The sequence below is a fragment of the Sorex araneus genome, chromosome 1 (assembly GCF_027595985.1).
Source record: "Sorex araneus isolate mSorAra2 chromosome 1, mSorAra2.pri, whole genome shotgun sequence".
NCBI lineage: Eukaryota > Metazoa > Chordata > Mammalia > Eulipotyphla > Soricidae > Sorex > Sorex araneus.
In genome coordinates this window covers 152320731-152336489 of record NC_073302.1, presented here as the reverse complement: position 1 = coordinate 152336489, position 15759 = coordinate 152320731, and the positions used below count along the sequence as shown (strand labels likewise).

Here is a 15759-nt window from a genome sequence, read left to right as displayed (position 1 = left end):
GGCTCATGCTAGATGTACTGAGAGAATATGTACTCCTACCAGCAAGTAGTTTCAAGGACATCTGCCCTCATGCTGTTTCAATCTTATGTAACCATACAACCTCAGACGTGAAATATTTAACCCCAGAATGAAACTACTTAAAACAGAATCCACTGCACTCGTTCATTATAACCAATTTCACAAATCTTACAAAGCATAGCTGTTTCTTTCAAAGACACTTGAATTACATTACTATCAGCTTTAAAAATCCCTCCCAGAGATTTTTGAACCAACATGATTTTCTTGGAGATTATCCTTAGCCCCTTGACAGTTCATTTGAAAATTTAGAATTTATTAAAGTTGATTCTAAATAAAGATAAAGGTGCATGGATGGTGTTAGAATAGGTTATTTTTTAAGTTATAAACTACAAATGTTTATGTCCTGGAAAGAAATCTGCTCCAATATCAAACTTCTATCTAGTTAAGAGTGTTTAACTACTTTCTTATATAAATTTAAAGAACAAAAAATATGCTAATCAACACTAATTGAAATACAATCAGCAAATGCAGTGTGTAAAGTTATTAGACTTCGTTTCCTTTACAAAGATAATCAAGATTTACAAGGGAAAAAGTGACAGGAGGGTTACATCTCTAACTTATGAGAGTTAACACACATTTAACAGGTTGCTACATATGGACTATATTTGTATATAAGTTATAAAATTTTTCATTAAAAGTTATAGACCCTTGGGGCTAGAGCAATAGCACAGCGGGTTAGGTGTTTGCCTTGCATGCGGCTGACCCAGGTTCAATTCCAAGCATACTATATGGTCCCCCTGAGCACCGCCAGGGGTGATTCCTGAGTGCAGAGCCAGGAGTAACCCCTGTGCATCGCCAGGTGTGACCCAAAAAGCAAAAAAAAAAAAAGACCCTTGGAAAATGAACCTAATAACCAAGTATCTGGATTAGTGTTAGTTTTTACCATTCCTATGATATTATAGGTCTCTTATCTATTTTAAAAAATAGAATGTTTACAAATGTGATCTGATCTATGAAATTTCATTCCAAATGATGGGATGGAGAGTCAGGAATGTTACTCAGTGGTAGAGCACATGCCTCATATTTTGAATCCCTGGGTTCAATTCCCACACCACACTCATGCAAAGTATAATTAAAATAGTGCTGGGGAGATAAGTGATCTTATTGCTCAAGTACTGACTGATGAAGGTATATAAGTACATGGAAATTCATTATTTTTTCCTACTTCTATATGTGTTTGAAATTTTCCCCAGTAAAGCATAGCATGAGTATAGGTAGCATTTCAGACTCTGCTACACAATATTGATAAAAACTTTGAAATTAGTCCTGACTCCATTTCTTGCCATCTACAACTTTGAGCCATGCATTAAGTTTTGTTAAATTTCAGCTGCTGTCTTTATATCACAAAGAGATTACACTTCTAGCTTATACTAAGACTTGCTCCCAGTTCCTCTGGTCTGTGAAAGTCAACTTAAACTCTTCAAAGTGAAACTAGTTAGTATTTTATGCAAAGGATTTCACATATCTAACAATGTATATTTTATGTATTTCAGAGAGGGAAACAGTCATTTAAAGAACCCAAAATAATTCTATTCAAAACTAATATAGCCGGTATACAGCGATAGCACAGCGGTTAGGGCATTTGTCTTGCATATGGACAACCTGGGTTCGATTCCTCTGTCCCTCTCAGAGAGCCCAGCAAGATACTGAGAGAATCCCGCCCACACAGCAGAGCCTGGCAAGCTACCCGTGGCGTATTTGATACAGTGATACATCATCACTATTTAATTGCATGTTAATAATAAATGCTTCAGGTCTCCCACATTTTTATTTTTTAAATTTTACATGTATATTCTCTATAGACATTTATATCGTACATTAACAGAAGTTGACAACATTTAAAGTAACATAACATTGTCACTCATGATACATAATTTAAAATATGATTATGTACTAAATTACAGAAACCCAAAACTGAGAGGCCGCTAAGTGTGGTCACTCGACCTCATACCTCTTCATCCTCAGCAATGGAAAACAAATTATCTAATGCTTCCTTTTCAGCAGGTCTGACTTTAGGGGAGAGACTCTCCAAACAATAATAGTGAGTTTTGTTGAAATATTGTATGCAATCAAAGTGAAAGTAAAGTGAAATTTATTAGTTACACAGGCAGGGGGGGTAAGGGCGGGGGGGCTAGGGGTGTGGGGGGTTAGGGGCGTGGGGGGCGGGGTGGAGCTATACTGGGATTCTTGGTGGTGGAATATGAGCACTGGTGAAGGGATGGGTATTCGAGCATTGTATAACTGAGATTTAAACCTGAAAACTTTGTAACTTTCCACATGGTGACTCAATTAAAAATTAAAAAAAATATGATTATGAAAATGTAAGAGTTAAATCAACATATGGAGACAAACATATTAAAATTTTTCTGAAGTCTTATTTTATATCTTATTTTTATCCATTTGGACAGGCCTCATGCATGAAGGTACCAGCAGAGGAACCCCGGTGTGTGTAATTCCATCAACAGCCAACATCCAGAGAGAGACTTAAAAGCAAGCTCTCAGATATCTTTAGCCTACTTCTCTCTCTGGAAGAAACTGGCAAACTTCTGAGAGTTTCCTGCCCACATGGGACAGTCTTGCAAGCTTCCCATGGTGTATTCATATGCAAAATCCAGTAACAAGCTGGGTCTCATTCCCCTGACCCTGAAGAGCCCCCAGTGCAACATCGTTAGGAGGGCCGAGTTGAGATAGACTTCTAAGATCTCAAGGAATGGACGAAATGAGATGTTACTGAGCCCACCCGAGAAATCGGTGATTAATGGATTTCGTGATTGTGATTTTTATCCATAGGAGGAAACTCCACCAACCAATTAACACCAACACATATTTTCAATAGTATCAATACTCACTTGATTGCTCAACTCAGGGAAAGTGGTGCTCTGGTACGGGAAAGACTGATCATCAACTATGTGCCAGTGGAGAACATTGAACTTGTTAAAAGCCATGGCATCCTGCAAGCCAAGGTGTTAAACAGTTACACACAACAGATTTAATACACAATCCAATTTACATTTCTACATTTAGGATTATTCCCAGTGTGTCTGCTTCCATTTACAATTTTTTAAGGCAAAAACACTGAAATAGATAGCCTTCACATTACATTCCATACACAACCTGTCATTTTCAAAATACCTATACAGGGGTATTGATCAAAATAGTGTGGGTCCTGGAATAAAGCCAGACTCTCAAACCAATGGCTCAGAATTAAATGCCCAGATATAAACCCTCGATTATACAGAAAGTTAATTTCTGAAAATGAGAGACGAGCATCAAGTGGAGCAACACAGCATCCACTGGTTAGCTACATGCAAAAAAATGAAGCTATCTTATACATGCATGAAGGTTAATTCAAAATATGGCTGATGATTCCAATATTGAACATGAATCCATAAAATACATAAGAAGGAACACAGACAAAACAATTACAAAGTTGACTTCAGGAGAAAATTCAATGATTCAACCCTGTCTGAACAGAAAACTAAAACAAAAGGAGCTACAAAGATTAAGCAATTTATCTACTGCAAAGGAAAAAAATGGCTAAAATTAAAAGATACCATACCCAATGGGAAAATTTTTGCACATTGTGCATTGGGAAAAAAACCAATCATTTAAAATAAATGAAGCACTCAGAAATAACAAAATAAAACAATTATATTTAAAAAATGGGGAATACAGTTGAATAGAAGCATCCTCCAAGAGGGCAAACACAAGGCCACAAAGCATATGAAAAAGTGGTCATCATCACTGATTATCAGGAAAATACAAATCAAAATGGCAGTGTGATATCACTCACACTACTGAAAATAATCTACGTTAGAAAGGCCAAAAACAGCAAGCAGAGGTAGCAATAGAGTGAAAAATGAACATTCATTCACTATTGGTGGTTTGTCATCAGTTCAATCTGGAAAAGAGTATGGTGACTTACCAAAAAAATTAAAAATAGAGCTATCATATGACCCAATGATTCTGCTTCTTTTAATTTCTTTCTTTTCCTGGTTTTCAGGTCTCACCCAGCATTACTCAGGGCTTATTCCTGGCTCTGTGCTCCAGGATCACTCCAGAGGTGTGATATCAGGTTCCGGATGTCGGGGATCCAACCTGGTTTGGCCGAATGCAAGGCAAAGAGCCCTACCTTCTGTACTATCTCTCCAGTCCTGACATCCCAAGAACATGAAAACAATAGTTTGTGAATCTATGTATATGCCTGTTTTCATTGCAGAGCTATTTATCATAGGTAAGAACTATAAACAATCCAAGTGCATGTCAACATATGAGAAAATAAAAAAAATCATGGTGCATTGACACACAGTGAAACAATGCTCAGATATTGACAAAAGATGAAATCTTGTGTTTAATTGTGACTTGGATGGAACTGGAGGACATGAGGCTATGAGAAATGAATCAGGACAAAGACCACTGGAAAAAGAAGTCTTAACAGATTTTTGACAAACCGAAGTCCTATCATAAATTTTTGGATCATCTCCCAAGGTACACAGCTCTCAGACTCCTGTCTATGCCACTTTCAAGAAAGTCAGTGAAAGTCAGAAAATTCAAGTCCACTTGTGATCTATACACTTACTATCTATTTCTAACCAAATGTCTAGCTTAGAGATTTCCAAATTTATCTTATCTACCAACCCCTTATCAGGAAAAAAAAACACCTCATTTTACATTCCCCTGGAAATTTATCTTAAGGGAACAAACAGAAAAAATGCCCCTGCCCCCTACACACCAATTGCACCTGCAGTGACTCTGGCATCCTTGGATTATTCCTCCAACACCACACAGCAGGGTAGTATCCTTACTTGGGCAAACAAACACTGGCTAGATTTGCCATCCTGGACTGTACGTAGAAAGCCAGTGGGTGGCATTAAAACTATAGTCTTGTTTTAACAACGGGCTAAAATTAAATTTAATGGGGATAAATTTGAGGCCCTTCTCTCTACCGCCATGGAAAGCAGGCTTGGACATCCTCCACTTCTCGGCTAAAGAAATAAACTTCCCACAGGAGGAAGCAATAAAAGCTCAGTGTTTCTATTTGGCACAAGAGAAGCAGATGACTCTTTTCAAACCCCCACAGTGGTCTATAAGTCCCCATATAACATACAAAATAAAACAGCACAGCTTAAGAATAGACAATAGATTGAAAGAGTTACTTACAAGATTTTGAAGAATAAGCTCCACCGACAGATAGTGTCTAGATGTATCAATTAAAATGCCTCTATGAGGAAACCTTGGTACATCAATAATGCTGGATTCATTGATGGTGATCTATAAGACAAAATTCATTTTTAATTTTATTTTAGAATTTTCTCTTGATTAGGTATCAGTGAAGATTGTGTGTAAAAAGGGTCAAATAAAACATCAGTTCATCTGAAATTTTTTTTAAAAAAACATACATCTGGGGCTGGAGCAATAGCACAGAAGGTAGGGCATTTGCCTTACACACTCCAACCCGGGTTTGATTCCCAGCATCCCATATGGTCTCCTGAGCACCGCCAGAGGTAATTCTTGAGTGCAGAGCCAGGAGTAAGCCCTGTGCATTGCTGGGTATAACTCAAAAAGCAAAAAACAAAACCAAAAAAAAAAACCACCAGAAACCAAAATAAAACATGCATCTGAAGGAAAGTATATAATTTACATTTTCCAGCTAAGTTAAATATATGGAAGAAAAATAAACTTCAAGCATTATGGTATAGAGGTATAGACAGCAAGCACTATGTCCTGTGAAAGAGGACATGGGTCAGAGATATGTACATGATTTGCATGTATGGAATCCTGGTTGATCCCTGAAGCTGCACTGCCTTCTGGGAACGGCTTGGTGCAGCCCTGCTTGCTGCTGAGACAGCCAGAGTGAGTCTGGTAATTGCTGGTATGCAGCACCATTTCTCTGGGCCCAAATACCGAATCAACCACCTGGTCGCTGGGTATTTCTGGAGTGACCCTCAAGTCTATAGGTCAATTCTGGGCTTGAGAGGCCCTGACCTAAGTACCAAAGAAAAAAAAAGTAATAAAGAACTAGAAAGCCTGTGTTTTTCTAGTACTAATAGGTTTATTCAACCATTTTTAGTAACATAGTTATTTAATAGGAATAACGAATTTAACTAATAGTAACATAATTATACTTACAATCCCATTAGTATCTCGATAAATTAGCTGGCTAAAGGTCTCCAAGCCTACGAAAAGTAAAATAAATAACAGTTATAAAATAAATGAAGACAATAAAAGTTATATTATCCAAATAGAAACCCAAACTAGAAATAAATACAAGAATATAGTGTTATATCTATACCCTCTAATGTAGTACCTTCAATCAAAACTAAAATTAAAAAATTCCATTTCCATTATCACCTAAAAAAAATGCCACACTTAATTGAATCCCTGCTCAAGATCTGTTCAAATAATAAACACAAGAAAATGATTTAATAATAAAATGAGTTCCTTAGTAAACCTGCAATATTTTAAGAAAAAATTTATGCTAAAATATTGACACCTTACTAGTATCAAATGTAACAGAGGGGGGTTGAAGTGATAGCACAGTGGGTAGGGCGTTTGCCTTGCATGCAACTGACCCAGGTTCAATTCCCAGCATCCCATATGGTCCCCCAGCACTGGTAATTTCTGAGTGCATGAGCCAGGAGTAACCCCTGTGCAATGCCAGGTGTCACACACACACACACACACACACACACACACACACACACAAAAAAAACGCAACAGAGGGACTCAAAGGAGAAATATAAAAGTATAAAGGCCCAACTTAGGACAGTGTTTTACACACAGCTGCAAAATGGTTTATTCTCATATCACAAATAATTTTATTTAATTGGCCTTGACTTTAACAAAATGACTGTCCTATCAGACAGCAGTATAAGCTGAAAAAATTTCATATGCCTGAAACAACTCTATTATGAACAACTTTGTAAATCATTGTTTGTTTTTTTTTTCTTTTTGGGTCACACCTGGCGATGCACAGGGGTTACTCCTGGTTATACAGTCAGGAATTACCCCTGGTGGTGCTCAGGGGACCATATGGGACGCTGGGATTCGAACCCGGGTTGGCCGCGTGCAAGGCAAACGCCCTACCCGCTGTGCTATCGATCCAGCCCCCTAAATCATTATGTCTTAATTTAAAAAAAGGCAATCCATTTTTTTTAATCTGAGAAAATTTCAACCTAAAAATATGCCAAAAATCATTTTGGATAGACCTTTTCTAATCTTCCCCAAGAATAGCTCATAGCAAGAAAACGACTTTTGAATTTGCTGCTCAAGTGGTAAAACATTCAATTTTCATGTAGAGTATATGGCTTTGAAAAACTTAGAGTAAACAGAAAATCTTGTTCTTGTGCTAGGTTCCAGCCACTTCACGCTCTCTTTATGTTCTTTATTTTAATATGGATCAAGGCAAACATCAATAAGGTTTTGCCTCCCTACAAACTCTAGTGAAGACAGGCAGATGAGAATCAGGGAGAGTGCAAAGGGCTGCAGCATGCACCTGATAATGCATGAGGCCCAGGATTGGGTCCTGACACCTGAGCAGTGCCAGGTGTGACCATGGAACACTGAGTACTGAATCTTCCATCAGGCACAACCAGCCCCCAGGACTCCCCCACCCACCAAAAAATTTACATGTAAATTATCCCAACGATAACAGTGAAGCTACCTCATGGTCAACATCTCTAGATAATTTTTATTCTATTTTGAAATAAGAGTATGTAGCACTGTAGCACTGTCATCCCATTGTTCATCGATTTGCTCAAGCAAATCAATACTTCTCCATTGTGAGACTTGTTGTTACTGGTTTTGGCATATTGAATATGCCACGGGTAGCTTGCCAGGCTCTGTGGTGCGGGTGGGATACTCTCGGTAGCTTGCCTGGCTCTCCAAGAGAGGCGGAGGAATCGAACCCGGGTCAGCCGTATGCAAAGTAAACGCCCTACCCACTGTGCTATTGCTCCAGCCCAAAATAATTATATAAAAATAGAGAACATGACAATGATTATTTTATTTTTACATAATAAGCAAACAAGTCAAATCTAAAATATTATTTACTTTAATTATTATGTTTAAGGTTAGATAGCTCACCTTAAAAAAATTATTCTCCTTTTCCAAAAGCCTGCCCTTAGGTTAAGGAGACAGCTGGAAAAGGTGGAGAGCATGCTTCCCATGTGGGAACACTGGGTAAGATCCCGAGCACCAGAGTCTCTTGAGCACTGCTGGAAGAAAACCCCAGCCTCTGTGTCAGGAGTAGTATCTGAGGACCACTGGGTATCGCCCCAAACACAAAAAACAAATGAAAAAGAAACATGAGGGCCAGAATTTTAGTACAGCTGATAGGACAGTTGCCTTGTACCCAGACAACCCAGGTTCAATCCCTGGCACCCCATATGATATCCTGAGCCTGCCAGGAGCAATCCCTAAGTGCAGAGCTAGGAGTAAGCCCTGAGCACTGCTGGGCGTGGTCCAAAAAGGGAAAACTAAAAAGAAAAAGAAAACGAAAAAGAAACAAAAATCATCCTGCTCCTGGCCCAGAAGACAAGTGCAGGGGTCCTAAACCTGCCTTTCAAGGACACAATCAGAAGGTCAAATCCCAGATCGACCCTATGTGAAGAGTTGGATTCTGGCAGCTCTGTGACCTGCCATCCCCGACACTGCAGGTCACTGCACCACACCAGGGGAACATGAGCACCCCAAAGAGAAGTACACAACGCCCTTATCTGTACAATGAAAGCTGCTTGGGTGAAACACAAATAGAAATCAAATCCCCTGAAACAAAATGAACCAGTGAAGACTCACAACAACACAATGTCAAGAACAGCACCCTAGGAAGGAATCTCTCAAGAATTTTAAAAAACATTAAACGATCTTTTTCTAGTGTTTTAAGTGAGCTATGTTTCATAGAAATAATTAATAATCAACAACCCAATTCTGTAAAGGATCCAAGGAAGAAAATTTTTGCTGTGGCTGACTTCCCAAAGCACCAGTTAAACATTTTTTTTTAACAGAAAATAACAATGAAAGTGCATAGAACTTACCTCTCAACACTCCCCAGATACTGTTGGCACTGAGGGAAGCCTCTGGTCCTTGTACCTTCAAGTTATCTTGATTGTCAAAAAACAAAGGAATTTCTTGTGGTGAGAATGCTAATGAGCTATTATTTTAGAAATTTTGAAATACGCATGCAGAATTTTTAGCTATAATCACCAAACTTTACCTTCTCTAGGATATTTATTTTATAATTGAAATTTTTGTCTTTTGACTTTTCCACTAGTACAGGAAGACTTCATCAAATATCAATAATATATTGAACAAACTGCCTACAATAGAAATTAGTTTACTTCTGGTTTGGTGGTATATGCACTATTGTTCTTAATAGATAATGATAATACATTTGTTACTTTTTCCTACATTTTCATTTGTAGCCGTTCCTTTTATAATCAATATAACTGGATTAAACAAAATTTAGTCTTCAACCAGAAAATTCCAAAATCAGATAAGTCTCAGAAAATTTTCTTTTCATAATAAAAAAAAAGTTTACAAAGATACATGGACAACAAACTTTAAGTCTCCAGTCCTTATAAATTTCATCTGTACTTTACAATATTTCATCTGTATTGATCACAAGTAACAAAATTTCATTGGCAATTGAAATGACCTTGTCTATGTCAACTCCGACTGCAAAACCTAATTCTGAGAGGTAGTACAGCAGGTAGGCTCTTGCCTTACATGCAGCTTGCCCAGGTTTAATCACTGGCGTTCCATATGACCCCCAAGCCCCACCAGGAGTAAGCAGTGGACACAGTCCCACTCTGACAGTTGTCAGGGAGCTGCCAACTGAAATCACACACATCTCATAATAATAAACTGTCCTGTTCCTCTTCTCAGAACAGCTACAGAACTGAAGAGGAATGAAGCTATTCTTCCACAGTGATGTTATAATCTCTCTGCTCAGCAAAAGAAGAGGGGCCAAAGAGAAAGTATAGGATCTTGCACTTGGCTGGCCCCGTTTTTCCCTCCCTGGACTGTAAATGGTCCCTTGAACACAACCATGAGTGACGTCTAAGCACAGAAGCAGGAATCAGGAGTAAGACCAAATCTCTGAATTTGGCCCAAAAACTACAACTGGGAAACAAAAAAAAAAGGAAGAGATGTATTTAAGAGATTTATGAGGTAGTCTGAGAACAAGAGTCATTCTTATGAGATATGTGGTATTCTTTCTATCATCTTGAGACCCAGTCACCAGTCTGCAATGATCTTCTATCACAATATCCTCATATTGTTCAACTTGATTCCTTGGTGCAATTTCACATTATTTTCTGTAAATACTCCCTATAGAAATTATCTACTATAAAATTGGAGGTTGCCAGGTGAGTTATGTAAATTCACATATGGTGGAAGATTATTATATAAAAATGTGGTTGAGCAATTGGGCCGGAAAGAAGGACCTCACTTGACTTGCATATAGTCAACATGAGCTCAAATAGTCAACACCACATATGGTCTCCCAGCACAAGCAGAGGTCGCTCCTGAGCACAGAGCCAGAATAGCCCCTTAGCATCATGAAGTGGGGCCCCCCCAACAGAACAAAACTGTGGTAGCATATTATGCAGCCATTAAAATATCATATAAAATATCTAGTTAAATGCACATTTCTGTGTACTTTACACACAAAAAAAGATGAACAGAAGAACAGAATTATTTTTACTTTAAATAAATTTGGGGGGGATTGTTATTTATTTTTATAGTGCCTGCTGTACTAACACTCTGTCCTGTATTAAAAAAATTGTAATGCATTACTCTGCAAAAATAGTAGTAACTGAGTCTGGGTGCTAGAATGATGAGGCATTTCTTTCTTCTTGCTATTATTAAAAATTTTCTACAATGACAATGCATGACTTTTATAATCAAATTTTTTTTCTTTGGGGTCACACTGGTGATGCACAGGGTTACTCCTGGATCTGTGCTCATGAATTACTCCTGGCGGTGCTCGGGGGACCATATGGAATACTAGGAACCGAACTCAGGTTGGCTGTGTGCAAGGCAAACGTCCTACCCGCTGTGCTATCGCTCCAGCCCCTTATAACCAAATCTTTAGGGTATCTTTAAAAAGAGAAATTATAAACTCACAATAGTTCATGGAATGGAGCCTATTTCAGGCATGAAAGCTTGTAAGTAGCAGCTAAGTTCTCATTGTACATGTACTCACAGGATTCATCTGAAGAGATACTGGGGTAAGCGTTGCAGTCTGAGTCATGGACCACTGACACCAGGAGCTTCTTTAACTGTTTTCCACTTTCAAATTCAGCAGGGTCTTGTTGTCTCTGATAATAACTGGAAATATACCCATGATACCTGCAGGAAAAATCAATTCAAACAAAACTTGAAAGCACAGTAGTTACACTTGGAATAGACGTGCGATCTCTCAAATCCTTGCTACACATTATTCCAGCTAGAGGCTTTCACTGAAATTGTTCATCACATCACCTGGGGACTACAGGACTACACTGATGTCCAGGCCTTCAGAAGCAGAATCTCTGAGTATGAGATTCAAGCATGGATTTTCCCCATAAATTTCCCCCATACTGCCAAGTAACATTTCATGAGTTCCTATAAGTCAGTAATCAATAATGGTAATCCCTTCTCTCTTAGGAAGCATAAGTCAGTTTTGACCTGTAAAGTAGGGGTTGGGTTGGTGGGTGGTGACAGGAAGTCGCCACTTTGAGGTGAACCCTCAGAAGAAAACTTTCTGTCAGTGTAATAACCTGAACCAGTTCTAGCCATAATATGGATCAAAGACAGAGATTGGGGGCTGGAGCAATAGTACAGCGGGTAGAGCATTTGCCTTGCACGTGGCCAACCCAGGTTCTATTCCCAGCATCCCATATGGTCCTCTGAGCACTGCGAGGGATGATTCCTGAGTGTAGAGCCAGGAGTAACCCCTGTGCATTGCCAGGTGACCCAAAAAGAAAAAGAAAGAAAGAAAAAAAGACAGAGATGGAAAAGATTCCTTCATGATATTGTTGGGTCAGTCACTTATCCTGATATAACCCTGCTTTGGACTTGCTGGTTCTGTGTGAGAGTTATAGGTTTTCTTATGGCTGAAACTAGATTGAGCCTGAGATCCTGTTACCTTTCAACAAAATTATCCTAATGCATGAACTCTCAAAAGACGGTCACCGGCACACAGAATTTCACCAGGGTCTTGAAAATTTGCCTCATGCTGGTTCCCAAATATCACACAATATAAATAAGAATTTAACAGTGCTAAAAGATAGGCCACTAAGAAATTATTTACTCTATAGATGCTTATAAATCAGAAAACTGTATATGTAATTATGTGTAAGGATGTCTTATATTTTCCAGAAGTAGGACGAGGCATTAGCTCCAATAAACATGTCTGGATAGATTGAATGTGCTAAGAACCCATGTCAGGGAGCTAAAGAAGGAAACAGTCAGGGGGCACTCCTGGCATCACACAGTCCTAATAGCATCCCCAAGGGCAGCCTTAAGACCGCCAAGCACCACCGGCTGTTGCTGTCGAGGCCCTCGGCACCATATCCTTGGGCCCTTGCACTGAACATTGACCTTGTTAATGGAGAATCATCTGCTAGTCTGGGGTCTCCTGAGCACCACTTGGGAGACCCACCAAGTAAATAAAAATAAAAATAAATGTGTTGAGGACTCTTTTCCTGAGAAAACCATGGCAGATCAAAGGGAAATTGAACTCACTGATCATGGACTTAAAAATGCTCACGATAGGGCTGTGGGTGGAGTGCAGCAGAATAACATTTGCCTTGCCTGGGTAAGGCCTGGGGTTTGATCATCCTATTCCCCACCCAGCAATTTCAAGCTGGTAAAGATGGTAAGCTGAAAATTTTAGTTTAAGTTTTATTACATTTCATTTAAAAATAAAGACGTCAGTCACGTTGAGATCTGAGTTAGGCCTGGCAGGTTCCATATAAGGCAAATTTTTTGCCCCTGGTTAGTGAAATGCTACTGAAAATATTGATATGAGCCGGAAGTATGTAGCAGATTTGGGTTAATCTGGTGAGTCCAGGTTGAAGGCACAAAGCACTTTGTTTAAAGAAAAGCAAATGGCCACTGATGGGTCTTGCTCTAGAAACTGAAAGAAACTCTGAGCCAAACAGAAGCTCTGAACCAAACCATTGGTGTGCAAGTTGCACGGTTCACAGCAGGCTTGGGACAGAAGCTCAACTCTTCACAGACAGGAATCAGGATTCTGAGCAATCGAAGGTGGGGCCTCGGTGTGTCCTGGGCCACTTGGAGCTCTCAGATCTCCTTCATTATACTGCTAATATTGTCTTGGATTGGGGTAGAAGTGGGGAAGGGGGTTGGGGCCACACCAAACTCTGTTCAGGGCTTCCTCCTGGCTTTGCACGCAGGGATCACTCCCAAAGATGCTCTGGGGATCATATATTGTGTTTCGGATTGAGCACATTCAACCACCACATGCAAGGCATGTGCCTTACCCCCTATATTAGCTCTCCGGCTCTTCCTCTTGCTCTTCATCAGACATAGACGCTGCATCTTCTGACACCTTGCAATGCTCACCTGTGTGCTTTCAAGTCCTAGCCATAGGACTAATGTTTTATCATCTGCTTCCTAACAATAAAGCCATAATCAACAGCTGCTTCCCACACAGAACCTGACTCAGACAAACGCGTCAATCATCACCCACTCTACCTGGAGACAGCAGAACTTGTTTTTGAACCATCTCAGAGCTGATTCAAGTGTTGGTTATCTACGCTCGTTAAATATGTCATCACGCTTTCTTGTCATCCTCCTGAATGTCATTCAGCATACTACCCTGTCCTTGTTTCTCAGCAGTACAGCACAGAAGGAAAGTTCAGTTCTACAAACTTAAGTCCTAAAGCACAAAACATACTGTGTTTGGTGGTAAGGAGATTTCTTAGACTCGACCTCATGATCTGCCTTTCCATGACTTCCCGATACTTTTTGCTTCTCTGTATCCCGAGAAACCCAGTAAGCTTGCCTTACTTTTTTTTTTTTTTTTTTTTTTTTAATGGCGTGCAGTGGGTGGAAGGAGAGGTTAAGAGGCTTGAGGGTGAGTCTCAGACAACAGGGCAGGCAGTTCAGCGCTAGCGCTGGAGGATGCAGCGTTGCTAGGAACCTGCAGTGCCGGGACGACCTCTAGCACTCCCAGGGCTGTACCCGATGGTGCTCAGGGCCCCTCTGGTGCCTGGGATGAACTCACCTCTGAAAGGCATTCTGCAAGAGGCTGCAGGATCGGCTGACCTTGGAAGAGGGATCATGCTCGATGGCGAACTCCTTGCGGGACAGGTGCAGCACGTGCGGGGACAGGTGCACCGAGAGAGGCCAGGGCCACAGTCCCAGATTCGGTTGAGAGCACGTCTGCGTCGCCAGCGCCGCCAACAGCGATGCCAACATCCAGGGCCGCGCCAGCCCGCGCCGCTCCATGGCCGCTCGGCTGCTCTCTTTCTCGGTGTGTTGAACTGCACCGAGATGCGCGCCCGACGCCGGGACTCCTCGCCAGGTCCGGGAGGAGGAAGCGAGGGCGCCAAGAGTCACAGAGTTATAAGTCGCCGCATCGCGCCCCGCCCCCTGGCCCGGCTGGGCCCGCCCCCTGCCCGGACTGAAACAAACACCAGCGTGTCCGTACCAAGTACCGGCTAGCATCACCCGCCTAAAGGAGCTGCCCACCAAGCTGGAAAGGCGGCCCCTGTCAGCCCCTGTCAGCCTCTGGTTCAGCTGCCAGAGGCTGAGTTCACACTTGGCGTCTGCCTCCCTGCAAAAAAACAACAAAATCTGGGGTCATCCCATTTCTCTCAAGCCCAGACATCTGATTGCTGATGTGCCATTCGTTTATTGACTACTAGGTCTGTACGTAAAGATCAAGACAATTCAGACTAATCGTCTAAACTCCCTGGGGCAGAATTTTGACGGGGCACGCAGAAGGTAGGGCTGGGAGGGGGCGGGGGAGTCAAACACAGGCACCAAAAGTTCCCTCTGAGAACAGAGTATCTTGGCACAGGAGATTTTTTCAAACTTAGTACACCATAAACCAAGTAATAGCCTCGAGGTATAAAGAGGCTGTGTACCTGTGACCAGGGCTTAGTGTGGTCCTAGCCAAATCTTCTAAAAGGCTGAAAATAAGACTATTGCAAAAAGGAATTCTAATGAAACTTTATGGACTCCATTAATTGAACCTTTCCTACTTACTCTGGCTCTGCGCTCAGGGATCACTCCTGCAGGGCTGTGAGCTGAGTTCTTAGAACTGCAATTCTATTGCTCAGCAATTGATGCCAACTACAGGTCCTCTGCTGAGAGTTCATTGTTCCTTTCCAATCTCGCCCCTGGTGACAAGGGAAGGTCATGATAACCTGCGATCATTTACTAAAATATCATCAGTTTAAACAGTGGAATGAGTCTGGCAGTTGTTGGCATTTGAGAGGCTCCATCAGAATTGAGGCACATCACGGGGATGATACCTGAGTGTCTGAAGTACCATAGACAGGAGGACACTGTCCAGAACTACAGATCTGAATAGTGCTTTTGAAATCAAATAACAGAAGACTGGTTATCCAGCATAAGGGATCGCTGGAATTTCCCACTGATGACATGCAAAGTTGAAATTAGAGGGTAACTAGAAAAACCCTACTGGTACAACTATCCACACCC

At 40.8% G+C, this 15759-nt stretch overlaps 1 protein-coding gene across 1 annotated transcript in view; it reads right to left on the bottom strand.

The window, feature by feature from the left end:
• The window catches only part of LOC101540036 (beta-hexosaminidase subunit beta-like), a 28807-nt gene extending 14096 nt beyond the window's left edge, over positions 1 to 14711 (bottom strand). The window contains exons 1-6 of the mRNA XM_004608554.2: positions 14315 to 14711; positions 11285 to 11430; positions 9114 to 9179; positions 6208 to 6254; positions 5239 to 5349; positions 2928 to 3029 (exon numbers count right to left, since the gene is read on the bottom strand). Coding sequence (XP_004608611.2) covers positions 2928 to 3029; positions 5239 to 5349; positions 6208 to 6254; positions 9114 to 9179; positions 11285 to 11430; positions 14315 to 14538 — 696 coding nt within the window. The 5' untranslated portion in view covers positions 14539 to 14711. The remainder of the gene's footprint in view (positions 1 to 2927; positions 3030 to 5238; positions 5350 to 6207; positions 6255 to 9113; positions 9180 to 11284; positions 11431 to 14314) is intronic.
• Positions 14712 to 15759: the final 1048 nt, after the last annotated feature.